We start from the raw sequence: 19,732 nt of genomic DNA on the forward strand, positions 1-19,732 counted from the left end.
AGATCTCCCACCACTGAGTTACATCAAGATCAAACGGCTTGGACGCCCAGCCATCTGTGAGCAGACTCTCCTTTTGTCCTTGACTTTGGTCTAGCTCAGTGGTCTTCAAACCTCAGGGTGCATAAGCATCACTACTCAGGGTCGTATACAACCAAAACATGTCCTGAATTCTTAGTTTACGCCCGCAAACGTGCTGTCTCGAGCCTGATCCCGAGTCACAGGGTAGCCCGCAGTGTCCCGGTGATCCTTCTGGAGTAGGGTCTGGACCAGCTGTAAACCAACACATGACGTTGCCCATCTGCAGCTGGGGACTCAGAGCTGGTGCCCTGGGATTGGGCTTGTCCTAGACCAGTGGTTCTCACCCGGACAGTGTCTGGGGAAATCTGTGGTTGTTTGAACTGGGGACACCTCTGGCATTGGGCGGGTGGAGGCCACGGATGCTGTTCCACAGCCCAAAGTGCCCAGGATGGTCCCCTACAGAGAGTGATCGGGCTGCAATGTCAGCATTGCCAGGATCGAGAAACCCTGCCCTAGACAGAACAGGCTGTTTGATCTCCTGGCCTGGAACAAGGTCAACAACTGGCCGCCTCACTGGTTCCCTAGGTGGGCCCCCCACCAGATGGAGACACAACTTTTGACCTGAGCTGGGTCACTGCGGGAGCAGGTGAAGAAAGCCCCAAGCTTGTCTCTACTCCCTCAGGCCCTCAGCTAAAGGACAAGACTTGCCCTCCACCGCAGGAGACACTGCCTCAGCACCCTCAGTTGGCACCACTTGGTGCGCTGGGTCTTCAGGACTGGGGGCAGAGACCCTTCTGGAGGTGGAGGCCATTGGCACGCTGGGAAGCCAGGCAAGAAGGAAAGCATCACTGCAGTGCTGATGGCCTCTTACCCAGCAGAGGCAGCAGGGCTCAGTCCAGAGAGTTCCAGGTCTGCGCTCACACTTGGACTCCAGCACTCCCGCCCTTGCAGCTTGGGCAGCTCAGACCCCTTTGTGGAGCCTTCTGAGTGGCTTCAACGGCATGGCTTTTTATCGTCCTCCCAAAGCCCATCCTATCCGTTTTCCTTGCCAGTTTGGGTTGGTCCACACCTCTCCCATGTGACTCAGGAGAAGGTGGCCCCAGCTCCAGGTTAAATCCTTATGGATCTGAGGCAGCCATCCTCACCCCATTCTCCTCAGCTGTGCCCTGTTTGGAGCAGGTCGTGTGGGACCCAGGCTGGACAAGAAGCCATGAGGGGAAGCTGGCACAAGAAAGCATATACAGAACATACGTAGAACATGTGTAACAGTAGAAAATGGGGAATAGCATGTGGTGGTTTAAGAATATTGCCATAAATTCTCATATTCAGTATTCATTAAGAGAATTCATATTCCATATTCCCATAAATAAATTCACTCCTCCCTTCAAAAGATGGTGCTTAATCCTCTCCCCTTGAGGGTGGGGTGTATTTAGTGGTTCACTTCTAAGGCAGAATGTGGCAGAAGTTATGCCATGTGATGTCTGAGGCTCATAACAAGGATAGCTTCCACCTGGTCCTTCCTCTCTCTCTCTCTCTCTGGCATCTCTCATTCTGGGGGAAGCTGGTCGCCATGTTGTAAGAACACTCAAGCAGCATTGGGAAAGCACCAACCATGTTAAGGAGCCATCCTGGAAGCAGATCTCACTACCCCCACTACGCCAGTCGAGCCTTCAGATGATGCTGTCCTAGCCAACTACTTCTTCTTTTTTTTTTTTTGGCCATGCCGTGCAGCATGGGGAACCTTAGTTCCCTGACCAGGGACTGAATTCGTGCCCTGCATTGGGGGCGTGGAGTCTTAACCACTGGACTGCCAGGGAATTCCCCTAGTCGGCTTCTTATTGGCAACGTCTTAAAGACTCTGAGTCAGAGCCCATCCACGCCACTCTCAAATTCTGACCGACAGAATCTGTGAAGATGGTAAATATTTATTATTGTTTGCAGCCACATCGTTGGGGGTAATTTTTTAAATTGAAGTATAATCACTTACAACATTCTGTTAATTTCAGGTATGTAACATAGTGATTTGATATTTTTATACATTACAAAATGATCACCATGATAAGTCCAGTTATCATCTGCTACCATGCAAATTTATTGCAATATTATTGACTATATTCCCCGTGCTGTATATTACATTCCTCAGACTTACTTACTTAAGGACTGGAAGTTTGTACCTCTTAATCTCCCTCACCTATTTAACTCATCCTCCCAACCCCCTCCCTTCTGGCTACCACCAGTTTATTCTGTGTATCTATGAGTCTGTTTCTGTTTTGTTATGTTTACTCATTTGTTTTATTTTTTAGATTCTTCACATAAGTGGGATCATGTGGTATTTGTCTTTCTCTGTCTGACCTATTTCACTCGGCATAATACCCTGTAGGTCTATCCATGTCACAAATGGCAAGATATCATTCTTTTTTTTTTTACGGCTGAGTAATATTCTATCGTGCACGAGTACACGTGCATGCACACATATGTGTGTGTGTGTGTGTGTGTACCTAAGTATCCGTCGTTAGACAAATGGATAAAGATATATATCTCCTTTATCCATCTTCTTTATCCATTCATCTATCAATGGACACTAAGGTTGATTCCATATCTTGGCTTTTGTAAATAATGCTGCAGTGAACATAGGGGTGCATAATCTTTTTGAATTAGTGTTTTTGTTTTCTTCAGAAAAATCCCCAGAAGTGGAATTGCTGGATCATATGCTAGTTCTATTTTTAATTTTTTGAGGAAGCTTCATATTGTTTTCCATAGTGGCTGTACCAATTGACATTTATTGGACCCCCTGCTGTGCAGCTCAGTTCCTAACAGCCCGCAGACCAGTACTGGGCTGTGGCCCGGGGGTTGGGGACCCCTGCCCTACAGGGTTTGCGGGAACTTCCTTCTTTTAAAAATTGAAGTAGAGTTGATATACAATATTGTATTAGTTTCAGGTGTACAGCAAAGTGATTCAGTATTTTCTTTAAAGATCTTTTCCGTTATAGGTTATTATAAGATACTAAATATGGTTCCCTGTGCTCTACAGTAGGCCCTTGTTTATCTGTTTTCCATATAGTAGTGTGTACCTGTTAATCCCATATTCCTAATTTATTCCTCCCTCCCCTCCCCTTTGGTAACCGTAAGATTGTTTACTATGTCTGTGTGTCTGTTTCTGTTTTGTAAATAAGTTCATTTGTATTATTTTCAGATTTGACATATAAGTGATATAATATTTGTCTTTAACTCACTTCACTTAGTATGAGAATCTCTAGGTCCATCCATGTTGCTGCAAGTGGCAATATTTCATTCTATTTTATGGCTGAGTAATATTCCATTGTATATATGTACCACATCTTCTTTATCCATTCCTCTGTCGATGGGTGCTTAGGTTGCTTCCATGTCTTGGTTATTGTAAATAGTGCTGCAGTGAACATTGGGGTGCATACATCTTTCTGAATTAGAGTTTTCATCTTTTCTGGATATGTATCCAGGATTGGGATTGCTGGATCGTACGGTTGCTCTATTTTATTTATTTATTTTAATTTTTGAAGTTTTTGGCCGTTCCATGCGGCTTGTGGGATCTTAGTTCCCCGACCAAGGGTTGAACCCTGGCCCTCGGCAGTGAAAGTGCTGAGTCCTAACCACTTGACCACCAGGGAATTCCCACCTATTTTTATTTTTTAAGGAACTTCCATACTGTTTTCCATAGTGGCTACACCAATGTACATTCCCAACAACAGCGTAGGAGGGTTGTAGGAACTTTCTTATATGATTCTTACTGGTACTGGGCTAAACTCTTTGCCGATACCCTTCCGCGACAGACGGGCTTTTACATTTGAGGACTGTCTACTGGGTGACTGATATTTAGCGGAGTGAGGAGCGCGGGGATCAGAAAGATCTGGGTCTGAATCCGGCACTTGTCACCTGTCCTCAGAGTTTCATCCTCCAGACAGTGGGGACAGACCAACAGATGGACATACTGGCAGTGCCTTCTCTAAGGGCAGGAAGGTAGGGATGACGTGAGGCAGACAAAAGGCCTCAGCTCTGGGCTTCCTGCAGAACGAACCACAAGCAAGAGCTGGTTCTTATAGGTAAAGAGTTCTTAGTTTAGCGTTAATCGACCTTCCATGATTTTTCTCAACTGTGAAAATGAAGACCAGGCTGGCTCCGAGCACTCAGGGTTGCTGTGAGATTGTGTTAATTCATGAAAAGCGCTTCCAATGGCGCCTGCGCTCACAGAAGAAAGGTCTTGGACTGGAGGCATCCAAGTGGCTGATGTCTAGTGTCAGATGGCATTTTTGTGCTCAGTGCAGGTTCTCGAATGCCAGGGTCTAACGCTGCTGGGTTGTCTGTTTATCTGTGGTTCTAGCGCCCAGCCTCCGATGACTTTTCCCGTCCCAGCTGCTGGAACCAGCTTGGCCGTGCAGCCTGCTCCTGGACTGGGCCCTGCCTTGATCCCGTTTCCCGAGGCCGCCCAGCCACCCAGGCCCATCACTCCAGCGGGGTATGGCGGGTACCAGCCCCACCCCGGCCAGGACCTCGGTTACCGTGGCCAGCCCCAGGAGCCTGTGCCGGCGGCCACCACGGCTCCCTCCTACCAGGTATCAGCCCGACTTTTCTCTGCCCAGCACCAGTCCTTCCTTGAAAACGCAATCCAGACGGGCCATCACCCTCCTGATGCTCCCATCCCTGCCCTTAGAGGGGATGGAACTTTCCCCTCTTTCCCAGGCCTTTCCGGTGCTGACGATGCCCCCTTCCTGACCCCAAGCTCTAGGACCGCAGATCTGGCAGCTGTGTTTCCACGTGGAATCGCCAAGGCGTCCCACGCTCCATGTGGCCCAACCCCCTGAGCCTCTGTCACCCACAGTTTGTTCCTGATTTGCTCGGCCAAGCCATACCCACTTGGCTCCATCCCCTCCCTCCTTTACTCCCCTTTGCTTCCCCAGGACCTCTGGGACTTCTCCCAACCTCCCATCCTGAGTTCCTGTCCTGCTCCCAGGGCCTCCTCCTGGCCTCTTGGTTCCGTCCTCACCTCCATGCAGTTAGTCCCTGGTCCACGCAACAGCTCATATCTCCCTGTGAACCAGAATCCAGCCGTGCTCCCTGTTGCCCCAGCCCCTCCCAGCGCCCCCGGCCCCGCCTGCCCCCGCAACCCCTTCCCTGGTGCTCGCAGTCCTCTGCTCCAAACAGCTTCCGGGCCTCCTGCGAGCCCACCCGTTGACCCCCACCAGGGCCTCTGCTCCCTGCCAACCTGGCCAGGAGCCTTGTCCCCAGTCTCCACACGCTTGCCTCCTCCTCCGAGCCATCCCTGGCAGCCCTTGTCCCGTTGCATGTTCCTCAGAGCACTTTTTCTCTCAGACATTAGCATCAGTTTTGAGGGAGCAGGCCACATCCCTCTCCCTGGTCGCTGCGTCCCCAGGTCCCAAAACAGAGGCTGGTACAGAGCAGGAGCTCGGGAACCACATGGATGCAGGCCTTGAAGGGGGCAAGGAGGGGGCTTTGCCCCACCCTGAGCACCTTTTTCCTGCTCTGTGTTCCCCATGAAAACCCTCTTGCAGGACAGTTACAGCTATGGACCATCGACAGCCGCTGGTGGCTACGAGAACAAACGGGACCCGCCACCTGCTGCTGGCCAGCCTCAGCTCCCAGCCATGGCCACGGCCACGCTCTGCCCACCAGGTGGGTGGGTCTCTGCAGGGTCTGGGCGGGGGCAAACGGGCCTCGCTTACATGGGAGGGACCCCAGGAAAGTCAGGTTTCAAGCACGTCAGGTTCACAGGAGGTGCAGCGGTAGCGTGGGTCTCAGGGCTGTCCCCTCAGATACGCCCCGAAGTCTCCACTAGTCAATGGGCCTGTGTGTGCGAGAGAGAGGGGCGGGGAGACCCAGACAGAGAGATGGGGGAGAGATGAAGGTGGGGCTGGAAGTGTTTTCCAAGGAGGTGGGTTCTGCTGAAGACTTGGAGTTTAGAGATTGGGAGAGCCCGGGGCTCCGGCCTCCAGCGCAGCTCAGACACCCGGGCTTCACAGCCAGTTGCGCCCAGGCCGTGCCAGCTCCTGGCAGCTGGGCCATCGTGTTGGTCACACTTTCTCTGCTCCCTGGGCCCGGTGTCACAGGAGTGGCTCTGCAGAGGCTGTGCTTGCTCTCCAGGGCCCCAAGGAGCCTACGGTGGCATTGGGTACAACCAAGCTCAGCCCCTGCCGCAGGTGCCCACCGCCGAGGCGGGGCAGCTGGCCAGCACTTCGCCCTCCACCTCCACCTACCCCCCTGCGAGCAGCACCCTGCCCGCGGCCTCCTCCCTCTCCACGCTGCCTTCCTCATCCTCGTTCGGCCCGGCCTCCGCCCCGTACACTGGTAAGATGGTGGTTTCCCCCGCAGGCATGCAAGTGCAGGCTGTTCCTTTTATTTGCAGCCGAAATAAATGTGGTCCTTTCCTCAAAACCAACCCATCTCCCCCTCTCATTTTTCTCTCCGCTTCTTAGGACCAAGCTGCCCAGGCTATGACACATCCCTGTACTCAGCAGTCAGTCCTTACTACCCCCCGCTGCTCCTCCCACAGATGCGGCCGCCCCCGCTCCCAAAGCCCGTGGACTCGTCCCTGTGGGGCGGCTCGGGAAGCAGTCCCAGTGCCCATTGCACCGACAGCTTTGCCAAGAAGCTACCAGTTGCCACCAAGCTGCCGAAACCCAGGGGTGGCCCCAGGCAGCTCCCGCTTCACTATTGTGACATCTGCAAGATCAGCTGTGCTGGTCCCCAGGTCAGCCGCCCCCGCCCCACGCTGGGCAGGCCCCAGACCTTCCTGCCCCGACAGGTGGGAGAGCCCTCCCTTGCCCCCTATGACCGGCCAGAGGTCAGGGTCGTTGCCTGCTCAAAAGAGATCTGTTATTAATTTGCAATGCCAAGTGCGCATCAGCATAACCTTAAAACTGCCTGGTGTTCTTGTGAAAGACACGAGAGCGGGCCCAGCGCTGGTTGTTGGCCGCAGAAGCGTGGCCTTGCACCCTGAGGCCATCTGCAGCAGGGAGGCCCTCAGCGCACCCTCCTGGACACGAGGGCCGGTAGGCGCGGCTGGTCACAGTGCACCTTTGCTGCAGGGCCGTGTAGGCAGAGCCGTGCAGGCAGGGCCGTGTAGGCAGAGCCGTGCAGGCAGGGCCGTGTAGGCAGAGCCGTGCAGACAGGACCGTGCAGGCAGAGCCGTGAAGACAGGGCCGTGCAGGCAGGGCCGTGCAGACAGGGCCGTGTAGGCAGGGCCGTGCAGACAGGGCCGTGTAGGCAGGGCCGTGCAGACAGGGCCGTGTAGGCAGGGCCGTGCAGACAGGGCCGTGTAGGCAGGGCCGCAGGCGGGTAAAAGCAGCATGTTTGTGCGCGTGTGCGGGCGAGTGGACTGCTGTCTAAGCAAAGGACCTCCCCAACCACGCTCGCAAGTGACCCACCTCGCTCCCTGCAAAGATCATCAGACGCTAGGGCTGGTCCTCACAAAACACCCCGTGTGGACTTTGTCTTGTTCTTAGTACTCTGAGAGAAAGCTGGCACCGTGGAGGCATGCAGAAACTCCAAATCGCAGGCTATAGAGGTGTGGGAGGAGCCCAGAACCCTCATTCAGCCCAGACTTCCCTGACAGAGGGACGAGGGCCGGGCGGCCCGCACTCAGGGCTGCATCGTGAGGATTCTTGGTTCCTCTCACTAGTCCAATACAAGGTCTGCTCCTGTGATTCTAGACTCTTCGTGGCATCACGTTGAGCAAGGGTGTGATGCTCCCCATGGCCGTGGGGTGTGACGGAGCGTGGGCACGTGAGCATCACCCGAGTGGGTGTCGAGGCCTCTCTGAGCCTCGTCTCCCCGTGGGACCGGGTTTCCCCAAGCGTGTCACCACTCGGCATAGCATCTGGCACGCAGACATGTCAGCTCCAGTTGTTCCCAGCCTTTTGTAATGTTAACAGCGCTTGTTCGTTGGACTTTTCATTGAGGTAGTGGTGGTTTCACAGGTGGTTGTAAGAAACACCGCGGAGAGGCCCACGTGCCCTCACCCAGCACCCCGAGTGCTGACGTTTTGCCAAACTACAGTCACTATCACAGCTGGCATGTTGGCCTTGAACCCGTCCACTGAGTCAGAGGTCCCAGGTTTTACTGGTCTCACTTGCACCTGTGTATGCCTGTGTGCACGTGCGTGTGCATGCGTGTGGTCTGCTCCGTGCGAGCTCATCACCTGCCCAGGCTCGCACATCCGCCTCCACCACAGAGATGCCAGGTGCTTCTGCGGAGTCCCCGTGCTGCCCTTTCCTGCTCACCCCTCCCGCGCCCACCCAGCGCCACTTGAGACACGGTTAACGTGGAAGCAGCCACACACGGCCTCCATCTGCATCGGAAGGACTTGGTTGGTGTGGCCTCCTCGCAGCGGGGGCAGCACTTCTGCCTCTTTTCCAGGCACCTGTCTTTGAGTCCAGGACGGCACAGTTGGCGGTGCGGTCTCCGTCCCGGCCAAGCGAGGGGCCGCCAGGGCAGCTGTGGGCTTCAGGAGCCGCGGGGCGCCCGGCAGGCCTCCTTCTAATGCTCCTCTGGGTTTTTTCTCATTCCACATCCGGTCCGTGTCTGTGATGGAGAGTCAGGCATCGGGATGGCATAAACTGCGAACATTTGTTCTTTCTACGGGCTCAGACTCTGCGAAGTGTGTTCTGAAGTAGTTTACTGTTGGCGCCTTGGTGTATATCCTTCCAGGCTTGTCTCCGGCCCACAGGCTTTTACGTCATGTCCGTGCGTGCGTGCGTGTGTGTGTGTGTGTTCTGTGGCTTAGGTAAAAACACAGATTCCTGGGACTTCCCTGGCGGTCCAGTGGTTAAGACTCTGCGCTTCCACTGCAGGGGGCATGGGTTCAATCCCTGGTCAGGGAACTAAGATCCCACATGCCACGAGGCACAGCCAAAAAAAAAAAACCCACAGATTTCTACATTCCGAGAGCACCCTTCCCACTCCTGTCCCTGCCCCCAGAGCCAGCCAACGTCACCAGTGCCTTTGGTATTTTCCAGAGGCATTTCTATTGCGCGGAATGTTGACTTTTGGCATGGTTAGAGGGCATTGGGTTAGCAGCCCCACTTTGCCTCATCTTAAGGCTTCCCAGAGACAAGTCAGGGCTGCCCCATGAGAGCTCAGTCGTGTGCCAGACGCTGTCAGACATCTCGGGCACACGGTGCGGGAAGCGTGGGTCTGTGCCTCGTGGCCACCTCCCCCAGGTGGACCCCGCGGTTTGGGAGCAGTGCTCTAACAGTGAAGTGTGTCCCCCATTGTTCCGGTAGCACGCATCCTTGCTTGGCTTCTGAGGTCAGATTCTGAAAAGCTGGAATATTCTTTCAAGCAGCCCCTGAAAGTAAATGTGTGCTCCTTTGAGGATGCTTGCTGAAGAAACTCATTGATTTTTAGAAAAAACAAAAGAGAAGGCAACCTTATGTCTTTCAGTCCGAGCTTCTGAGTCTTCTCTCTGTTGACTGGACTTTAAAAGGAGGCCCTGAACAGAGGGGTGGGGACATCAGGCCTCCCGTGAACTGCGGCGATGGGGAAGGCGCGGTGCCAGGTGGGCACACACCCCCCTCAGGCCGCCCTCGCTCTCTGCCGGCAGACCTACCGTGAGCACCTGGAAGGGCAGAAGCACAAAAAGAAAGAGGCGGCTCAGAATATGGGCCTCCAGCCCAGCAGCAGCCCACGAGGGGTGCAGGCGCAGCTGCACTGCGACCTGTGTGCCGTGTCCTGCACCGGGGCGGAGGCCTATGCCGCCCACATCCGGGGGTCCAAGCACCAGAAGGTAGGAGCCCCTCACAGGCCCTGGCCCACTCGGGACCCAGAGGGGCATCCCATGACGTGGGGGGTGGGCAGCCACCCACGAGAAGCGGCTTTCCCTGCAGGCCCACGCGTCCTCCTTCCTCCAAAGCCAAACGCCTTCTCCCAGTTATAAAAGTCACATCTGCCCCTGGACAGAAGCATGGAGCAGGGCAGCTCGTACCCAGACCCCAGAGGAAATTGTTCTTGGCCTTGGGTGTGTCTGCATGTATATATGAACCAGAGTTTGTATGTTGATGAGATCAAATGGTATATTCCATTTGGGGTCCTTATTTATTAAAAATCAAATTAAAGTAGTAAGGTTTAATATTTTAATATCAAAGTTTTCATTGATACTAAATTATTTAATATCAGCATTTGTCATATTTATTACTATTTTAATATCAACGTTTTCCTGTGGGCTTAAAAATGCCTGTAGTATGTCATATTATGAGGAAATGAATGGGCTCCTCCACCCGAGAGAAGGTAGGGCCCCTCTCCCTATGCCCTCTTTCTATGGTCCAGAGGTGCTTTTTGGAAATCAGCAAACCTTCCCCAAATGGCATCATGAACCTGCAAGGTGATGCTCACCTTTCAAGTATGCGCTGAGGACAGGAGGAGGGAGAATTCCTGGCTGGACGCCTGCTTTGAGCTGCACCACGAGGTTTAGAGTGAGAGGGTTAGGAAGGCCCCTGTCCCGTGGCTGCCTCTCTCTGCCCCGTCCACAGAACCCCCTCCAGCTGCCCCAGCTCACCGGCCATGCTCCCTCCTGCCCCCGGGCCTTTGCTCACACCCTGCCTTCGGCAGCCCCCTTCCAGCCCCCGCTGCAGGCTGGGCCTCCCCGAGCGCCTGCCTGAGGATCTGTCTTCTCCCCCTGCTCATCAAGGGCCTCGTTCCCCAGCCCAGCTGGGACAGGCTCTCGAATGCCTGCGTGAACCCACAAAACCCACCAAGGAAGGAGCAGTGAGGCGTGGAAAAGGGGACGTGCCGGCCTGGTGGTAGCAGGGGTGCAGGCGGGAGAGCTGGGCCCAGGCGGGGTGGGCTGCGGGTGTCACAGCTCGCAGGCTGGGACTCGTTCTGGGGTCAGGAGGCCCTGCAGCCAGCCCCGGGGTGGGGGGCAGATTTGAGCCGTGAGTGTCAGAGACTTAGAGCCAGAGAAGGTGTCTGAGACGGTCATCAGTGCAGACTCTGGGGGTGGTGGAACAGTCCTTTCCAATGGGAACTTTTGCAATTAAGTGCCTTTGTTGGCGGCGGGGCATGCCGAGGACAGGGCAGGTGACTGTATCCTAGGTGGATCTGTGTCCCTGGACGTGTATGTGAGTTCCTGCAGAATGTGGAGGTGTGTCTATGGACGTGTACACCCACGTATACCGAGCATGGATCTGTGTCGTGGACATGTACATGTGTCCACCTTAGCAGGCGCTCTACACACATTGTGTCTGTACCTGGGGCTGGCACTGGGCTGGTGCTTGGCAAGCAGAAAACAGCCGTGCTTCTCAGCGCAGGCAGTGGAGTTTGGAGGAAGGGGGTCTGTGTAAGCCAGCAGGGGTGTCAAAGTCATAGGTCCCCCATATGCAGGAGTAGTGGGGGCCTAGAAGCAGGAGACAGCTCAGGAAGGCCCTTCCCAAGGCATTTAAGTGGGAGCAGGGGGAAGGGGCAGGGTCCCCGGGGACAGGGTGGACCACCGCCCTCACTTCCACAGTCTGCCAGCTCCCCCATGCCCGGTGAGGTGCTCTTCCTACCCCTGAGGAAGGTTGGCCAGGCCTGAGCAGCCCTTAGAGGGGGCTGGGTCTGTTCCAGGTCTTCAAGCTGCACACCAAATTGGGGAAGCCCATTCCCAGCATGGACCCGGCGCCAGCGAATTCGGCCCAGGCCACCAGCACCAGCCAGCCGGCCTCCACCCCCCTCACTGCAGAGAGCCCCCCTGCGGCCCCTGCCAGCCCCAGCATGTGTGCCCCAAGCAGGCCAGCGCCAGCCAGGAGACCGGACGCCTCGAAGGCCTCGCACATGGGTACGTGTCTCTGCGCTTCACAGCCCCTGCCCTGCCTCAACAAGCTCGAGCCTCAGAGACAGGATGGTCCGGTCAACGGTGTGCGTGCGGCCATCACTTCTGGGGAGGCAGGACCTATGAAGGGGGTGGTTCTCTCCCAGATCCCCGCAGGCGGGGTGCCTTCTGCCGCCTTTGGCCCACCCTGGGGAAGCGTGGGCAGAACTAGTGCAGCTTCCATTTCTTCCCGTGGAGCTTGGGACTGAGCCACGTGCTGGCCACACTCGCGAAGCCGGCCCTAGGCCTGGAGAATCCCCTGGGCTGCCGCCTTCCACGTGCTGGAAGCAGCCCCCTTCACACCGGGCACTCTGATAAGTGAGGTGGGCCCCGGGAAATCCAGGCAGGTTCCTCGCAGCCCCACCTCCAACCCTGCCTTCCCTCGAGCGTGTGTCACCCGCACCTGCTATGACCCCTGGGCAGTCACGGCTGCCGAGGGACATGCATTTCAAGGGTAAATAGGCTTACATGTCAGGCACTCACTCCACGTGCCTGATTCACCCTCCACGGCTCTAGGTTTGTCATTAGTCCCACTTTACAGATGGAAGAACCGAGGGGAGGGGAGGAAAAACGCTTGGCTCTGGACCACCCAGTGAGTGGTGGAGGTGGGATTCCAACCCAGTCTCTGCTCTCCACCACCACGCTTTGTGTGGGAGGCGGGGCCTATTTTATTTTGAGCCTCAGCAGGCCTGAGATTTGAACCATCACGTGATGTTGAAGATCAAAATGTAAAGCGGTTTTGGTGACAAAGAAATGTCTCCCTTCTGAGGCTCAGTAAACCCTCGTCTGCTTGATGTTCCACTGTCGGTTAACTAAGGGCTGCAGACTTGTGCAGCAGTGGCGGTTGTCCTCAGAGAGGGGCCTACGACCTGCGCCTCCCTGTGGACCCATCCACCTTGGCACCAAACGCCGTGAGGGCCTCGCTCTCCCAGTCGTGACCCAGGCTGGTGGGAAGGGGTCTCGTGGGACTCTGGATCCCATTGGCTGACGTCACGGAAGGGGGAGGGGGGCAGTGGGAGACCCAGTGGCATCGAGTTGTACCCTTCATGCTGGCGGACCAGAAGCCGACCCTGGTTGCTGGCTGGAGCAGATTATAACTCACGCGGTTCTTCCTTCCAGGGCCTCCTGCGCTGCCGGCGGCAGATAGCAGATCCCCCCAGGCGAAACCGGCACACCCCAGATCAGAGCGGCCCGGAGAACCGCCCGCCCAAGGAGGCTCTGTGGAAGCTTCTGGAACGTGCTGTGACGCACAGCCGGTGGGCCCAGGCTACGTGGAGGAGGTAAGTGCTGGGCGTCCGGCCATCGGCTCACCCTGCTCCACCCTGGGCTCCTGTGGAGAAGGACCTTGCGGAGCCGGGCCTCGAGGCCTCGTCCCAGTTCTCCCCCTGAGACTTGCACACCCGCCCTGGGAAGACCTCAGTGAGCCAGCATCCCTTGGATCTCACTGGAAGGCCCGGGTGCTGGGCTTCAGATCTTAGAAGGAAGGCCCGAGACAGGCAGAGGTGTTTCCTGCCACCGGGCAGCCCCTCTTCCTGCGGCAAGGAAGGTGGCAGGAGGGATCTGTGTCCTGGAAACCCACGGGCACGTGATCCTCGGGCACAGGAGCCAGTGTGCGCCCCACACAGCACCACCTGCACGCCCGGGGCTTTGTGGAGCTCAGGTTCTGAGCCCCTCCCTACGAGCCCACAGTCCCAGCCTCCCGGGTGCCTCCTGGGCCGTGCATGTGGGCATTTCTTACGTGCTCGTGTTCGTGCTTTTGTTCACCCAACTCAGCACCTTCTGTTTTGTCCCCTGCAAAATAGCCACACCAGGCAGGCTTCCTGCCAGTCTGGTGGCAGCCCCGGGATGGGGGGACAGGGGAAGGGAGGACAGGACGGTGGTGGCAGAGGGGAGCCGGGCCTGGGAGGGCGCGCTGGTGAAGAGCCACTCCTTTGAAAGCGTAAACCGCTGGGCAGGCAGGAAACCAGCACCCAGCCTGGATGGCCCTGGGGGAAGGAGGTGCCCTGCTGGAGCCCAGACCCGACGCGTGGGGGCCGTGGGCAGCGCTCAGCCGTGCCTTGTGTCTCAGGTGTGCAACGAGGAGGGCAGAGTGATCCGATTCCACTGCAAGCTGTGCGAGTGCAGCTTCAATGACCCCAATGCCCGGGACATGCACGTGAGGGGGCGGCGGCACCGGCTGCAGTATAAGGTGTGCCTGCAGGGGGCGTCTGGTGGGCCTGGCTGGGGGTGAGCGTCTGTGCTCTTGACATCTTGGCTCACGTCTCAAAACACACGTTTTGCCCCCATGAGTCGGAGCCCCTGGGCCCTTCATCACCCCGAGCTCAGCCAGAGGGACCCTTGGCTGCTTTCACGATGCCTTCTTGTCACAGGTTTGCCGGGGCACGCATGCACACGTGTGTTTAGACACACTTGACTGTCGGGCCCCATGTACACTTGTGCACAGCACACACTGTGACTCTCCTCGTGACAAACAATGGCTTCTGGATATTTCCTCTCTTTTCAGCAGCCTTGTTGAGATATCATTCACACACCACACAGCTCGCCCATGTAAAGTGGCTTTTACTACATTCACAGAGTGTGCAACCAGCAGCTCCATCTAGTTCCAGAACAGTCCGTCAGGAGCCCCGTTCCCATTGGCAGCACCCCCAGCCCCTACCCCAGGCCCTGACAACCAGGAGCCCACTCTCTGTGTCTATGGATCTGCCTGTTCTGGACGTTTCCCATCAGTGGAATCACACACTGGGTGTCCTGTGTCTGGCTTCTCTCACTGAGCATCGTGTTCTCAGGGTCCGTCCACGGTGTTGCGAGTGTCAGTGCTTCACCCCTTTTCCTGGCTGAGAGATGCTCCCGTGTGTGGAGGGACACGTGTGTGTTTCACCCGCTGAAGCACACTTGTGTTGTTTCCACCAGTGACCAATCCTTAAACAACACTACACTCTTTGAGTGATAGAATTAAGTACTAAGGAGAAAGCCCAGTGAGCGAATTGGCAATGCTATTTAGAATATATAGATCTGGATCCCACACAAACGGAGTTTCCCTGGGTTACTCTGATCGGGATGAGCATTTCCGTTCAGTCGTCCGTCGGCATGCGTGACCACTGACCGCGGGTGCTCCTCTGTGTTGCGGTGCCTTCTCTCTCGGCTCCTCTGTCAGATGCGTGGACGGTTGGCTTGCGCAGTGGCAGACGTCACGTCTGCCGCTTTGCAAGTCGGTCGTAGTTTTGTTCCCCGCGGTGGTTCCCTTTCCTGCCATGGCCTTTGGGGACGAGGAGTGTTGACACTTTGGGGATTGAAACTCACTGTTGTCTAAACCTGGCAGGAGGAACTTCCCTGGCGGTCCAGCGGGTAAGACTGTGCTTCCACTGCAGGGGGTGCGGGTTTGATCCCTGGTTGGGGAACTAAGATCCCGCGTGCCGTGGGGCATGGCCAAACAATAAAAAAATAAAAAATAAACCTGGCAGGAGGTGGCACCCCCAGCATTCTCATCTGAACGAAGGTCCCCCATTTTCCCAGAAAAAAGTGAACCCCGATTTTCCGATTGCGGACAAGCCCAGCACGAGAGTTCGGAAGCTGCTGGAGGAGAGGCTGAGGAAGCAGCGGCAGCTGAGCAAGCAGCGTCTGGGGGAGCTGCGGCGCCAGCATGAGGAGATGAGGTGCGGGGCCTCAGGGCCCTCCCCCGCCAGCCGCGCTCAGCCCGGGCCAGACCAGGCGGCACGCGGAGCCGCTTCTGGGGCTCCCCACGCTCTCCCGCGTGACCGGCCCAGGGTCCCACCGCTGCTCACGGCTCCTTGTCCCTGCCACCCCAGCAGGCGCTACGGCTTGTGCAAGAGGTGGCTGGAAGAGGAGCCACAGGCGCAGGAGGCACGCTCGGGACACTCACTGCCCGACCAGCATTTACCTCCCCTCAGGAGCAGGCCCGGGTTGTCCACAGCCAAGCCTCTGGTGGGTGGTGGTCTCATCTTGATATCCGAATGCCTCAGGGGCTGGGGACTGGAGGGGGCTGAGGGCCTTACCTCCAGCCACAGCGATCCCTTAAAGCTTCCTGAGGCCCCAGTGGTCACATCCCTCGGGAGCCTTTGGGTGTCTGTCCATCTGAGGGGGCGGGCCGGGTCGGATGGGAACTGTGGATTGCACCCCGCTGACGGAGGGGGTCACCAGCTGCCTCGGGGCCTCTGGCTCGGAAATTCGACAATGTTGTCCAGGGAGCCCACTGGACCCCCCAGTCGGCCCAAGTTCCCCACAGCCATCGGGGCCCTGGAGTCCTCACTGGTCCACCTCCCCTGTGGACTCTCATTCCTCTGCCTGGCTCTCCGGCCACCGCTTGCCTGTCAAAGCCAGCCTGACTCCGGGCTCCCCGCATCCCCCTGGCCACCGGGGCCTCTCAACCCGCCCATGACGTGACACGTGTGCCTTTCCCCGAAGCCCATGAAGCGGCCGGAGTCCAGCGATGACCGGCACGTCATGTGCAAGCACACCGCCATCTACCCCACAGAGGAGGAGCTCCTGGCCATCCAGAAGGCCGTCTCCCACTCAGAGCGCGCCCTGAAGCTGGTGTCCGACACAATGGCCGAGGAGGATTCCGCACACCCAGAGCCAGAGGGCGGGGAGTGCAGGTAATGGGCATCACCCTCCTGTTCGGGGGGGCCCGGGGTGACAGAGGCGGCTCCACTGCCAGGTGGCTTCGAGCCCTTGGACACCCAGGGCTTTCCAGAAAACTCCCCAAGAGAGGCTCAGAGCCGGAGCCCCGAGGCTCATAGGGAATTGTAGTCCCAACTGGAGAGAGCCGTTGTTCTAACACCAGAAGTTACTTTTCCTGTCGAAGGCGTGCATAGAAATGTAGTTCGCAGGGGATTAGCCCCTCTGTTTCCTCACCCATAATGCGGACATAAGTGTGGTTCTCCTGGAGCAGGAGGTGCTGCCGAGCGTCCGCATGAATCATCTTTCCAGCTGCCGGGAGTGTTGCAAGGTGGAAAGTCCCGATGCCTTGTATCCATTTACTTTTCTGGCCGCGCCACACAGCTTGTGGGATCTTAGTTCCCCAACCAGGGATTGAACCCGGGTCCTCAGCAGTGAGAGCGCGGAGTCCTAACCACTGGACCGCCAGGGAATGCCATCATTTACTTTTTTAAGGTTTTTTGTGGGGTTTTTTGGTGGTAAAATACTCATAACACAAAATTTGCCATTGTGACCATTTTTACGTGTACACTACGGCAGCACTAAGTACATTCACAAGGTTGTGCAACCATCACCGCTGTCCATTTCCAGAACTTTTTCATGATCCAAAACAGAAATCCGTCCCGTGAAATTCCCCAGGCCACCCACTGCCCCTGCCCCTGGCACCCACCTTTCCACTCCCTGTCTCCACGGCTTGGCCTGTTCTGGACGTTTCACGCCAGTGGAATCATGCAGCATCTGTCCTTTTGTGTCTGGCTGATTCGAACCAGTAGCTTCTTCCTGCCACAGTGTTTGCTCCCCGACAAGAACATGCGAGCCACTCGTGGGTCACCAGGTGTCATAACGAAATGCACTCACCCCTCAGCGTGAACGCAGCTGCCTCCCCGGGACGGGGCCTTCCTCACCGCCTGGAAGGGGAAGCAGGCACGGCCCCTCGGGCAGAAAGGGGGGCCCTCCCTTAACCTCCACCCCGATGTATTCTGAAGGAAAAGGCCCCTCACAGTGCTTTGCAGTTTTGCTCCCGTTTTCTCCCTGTACTCGTGTTTTGGGTTTGTTGTTGTTTGTTTGTTTGAAAATATTTTATTTATTTATTTATGGCTGCTTTGGGTCTTAGTTGCAGCATGCGGGGTCTTGGTTGCAGTATGTGGGATCTTTTGTTGTGGCGTGTGGGCTCTTTGTTGCCGTGCGTGGGCTTCTCTGTAGTCGTGGTGTGCAGGCTCATTAGTTGCGACGCGAGGACTCTCTAGTTGTGGTGCATGGGTTCCGTAGCCCTGTGGCATGTGGGATCTTAGTTCCCTGACCAGAGATTGAACTGGTGCTCCCTGCAGTGGAAGCGCAAAGTCTTAACTGGACCACCAGGGAAGTCGTGGATGTTCCATTATTTACTTAACTATCGCAAAGAGTGTGTTAGTATTTGGTTTTTTTTTTTTTCCTATTTTATTATGGAAATTCTCTAACACACACAAAAGGTGATGAGGCCCAAGTGACCATCCCTAAACCAGGGAAGACTCACTTGCTCTCTACCCACCCCACTCCTGGACAGACTGCTGCGGTTAAAGACGATACCAGGCATCAGCCTGAGGGTGGAGTATGTGTCTCTAAACAAGACTCTTTTTCATTTAACAAAACCAGGACACCATTATCATACTTGAAAAAAATGAACAATAACTCTTCAACCCCATCAAATATCCAGTCAGTGCTGAAATTTCCAGGTTTTTGTTTAGGGTTTTTTTTTGTTTTGCAGTTGGTGTTGAATCAGGGTCCAAATTGATTGACAACCTGTCAGTCTCTTTATCTGCAGGTTCCCCGCCTCTCTGCTTTGTCTTCCCCTGAAGGGTCTGGTCCTGGTCCCGTAGAGTCCCAGGTGTGGCCAGGTCCCCTCGGACCATCCCAGGCTCTAGCACTTGCAGTCCCAAGACAGACCACAGAGAAATACACAAATGCATTACAGAATTAGGTTTTCTCGTATCCTGAGAAGTGTCACAAAGAAAACAGCAAAGTGGGGATCAGGGAGTGGCAGGATCAGGTGGCAGCTTCGAGAGCCAAGGGGCGGACATTTGTGTTGTGACAGCCGTGGGGAGGGCCACCACGTGAGGGCACCCCAGGCAGTGGTCCAGGTGGGATGAGCCTCCTGGGGAGGGAGTGGAAGGAGAGGGCGGTGACGAGGCGGCCCAGGGGTCAGGCTGGGGACCTCGGACCCCAGGAGGAAGCTCGGTGTCCCCAGCCTGCAGAGGGGCAGCACTGGGAGGGTGGCTGCTGGGCGGACGCGGTGGTGGCAGTCACCTGCAGAAAGTGACCAGGCCGGTGCAGTGCAGGTGGGGACACGACTCGGGGAGAGGCAGGGAGCGTCTGGCCGGCGGCCTTGGGGGAGTCCAGCTGGGGGCGAAGCGGCCGCAGAGGCGGCTCAGCAGCACGAAGCCAAAAGGACCGACGAGGGGGCCCTGCTGGCTGAGGACCAGGGCGCCGCTGGGGGTGGCCACGGGTGGCCTCTTCCAGAGTGCAGTTTATTAGGAAACGGTGACGGCCACCAGCCCTGCTGAGCAACACAACTTCCTAGCGGCGGTTCCAAGCACTTCTCCCAGATCTGTCTCCTTGTGGCTCTTTGATCAGATGCCCCTGGGGAGGGCCGTGCTCCCGTTTTACAGATGAGGAAGCAGCCCCGCGTGCAGGAGCAAGGACCCTTCCTCCCCACTCTCTGCCCACGCGTTTGCGGGTTTGTCTCGGCAGCCGCCCAGGCCCCTCTGCTCGGATCCTGAAAGGCGTGATGCGGGTCGGCCTGCTGGCGAAGGGCCTCCTCCTGCGGGGAGACAGGGCCGTGCAGCTGATCCTGCTCTGCTCCCAGAAGCCCAGCCGCGCGCTGCTGCGCAGAGTCACGGAGCAGCTGCCCCTCCAGCTCCCGGTGAGGCGCCCGGCCGTGCATCGCATGGCTTCTACGCGGCTTGGACACAAACCGGTTTGTTTTTAGAAACTGGTGCAAGGAGAGAGTGGTGGAACTTGAGGGTTCCTTTACAGAGGGGTTGAGGGTAGAGCCTGGAAACGCTCTAAACGTCCGGTCACTGAGGACGGTTACTTCCGTCACATCCACAGCAGAGCCCAGCCAGCCGGGACGGAGCACAAACAGGACGAAATCCACAGGACAGGCACTCAGGCTCATGAGACTAGAGAGGCACAGGGCTGGGGGTCGGCCGGACTTGCTCCTCCAGAGCA

The 19,732-nt window shown here is 56.6% G+C and overlaps 1 protein-coding gene across 14 annotated transcripts in view; it reads left to right on the forward strand.

The window, feature by feature from the left end:
- Nucleotides 1-19,732, forward strand: part of ZFR2 (zinc finger RNA binding protein 2) — a 108,802-nt gene that overhangs the window by 79,631 nt on the left and 9,439 nt on the right. For 12 of the 14 annotated variants that reach the window (XM_067734209.1, XM_067734212.1, XM_067734204.1 and 9 more), the window contains 12 exons: nt 4,373-4,604; nt 5,562-5,682; nt 6,151-6,354; nt 6,483-6,757; nt 9,611-9,793; nt 11,608-11,818; nt 12,971-13,131; nt 13,920-14,039; nt 15,365-15,504; nt 15,658-15,793; nt 16,274-16,464; nt 19,253-19,424. In XM_067734209.1, coding sequence (XP_067590310.1) covers nt 4,386-4,604; nt 5,562-5,682; nt 6,151-6,354; nt 6,483-6,757; nt 9,611-9,793; nt 11,608-11,818; nt 12,971-13,131; nt 13,920-14,039; nt 15,365-15,504; nt 15,658-15,793; nt 16,274-16,464; nt 19,253-19,424 — 2,133 coding nt within the window. In that variant the 5' untranslated portion in view covers nt 4,373-4,385. The remainder of the gene's footprint in view (nt 1-4,372; nt 4,605-5,561; nt 5,683-6,150; nt 6,355-6,482; nt 6,758-9,610; nt 9,794-11,607; nt 11,819-12,970; nt 13,132-13,919; nt 14,040-15,364; nt 15,505-15,657; nt 15,794-16,273; nt 16,465-19,252; nt 19,425-19,732) is intronic. The other 2 variants (XM_067734201.1, XM_067734214.1) reach the window with 2 other exon arrangements.

The sequence above is a fragment of the Pseudorca crassidens genome, chromosome 3 (genome assembly GCF_039906515.1).
Source record: "Pseudorca crassidens isolate mPseCra1 chromosome 3, mPseCra1.hap1, whole genome shotgun sequence".
NCBI classification, from domain to species: domain Eukaryota; kingdom Metazoa; phylum Chordata; class Mammalia; order Artiodactyla; family Delphinidae; genus Pseudorca; species Pseudorca crassidens.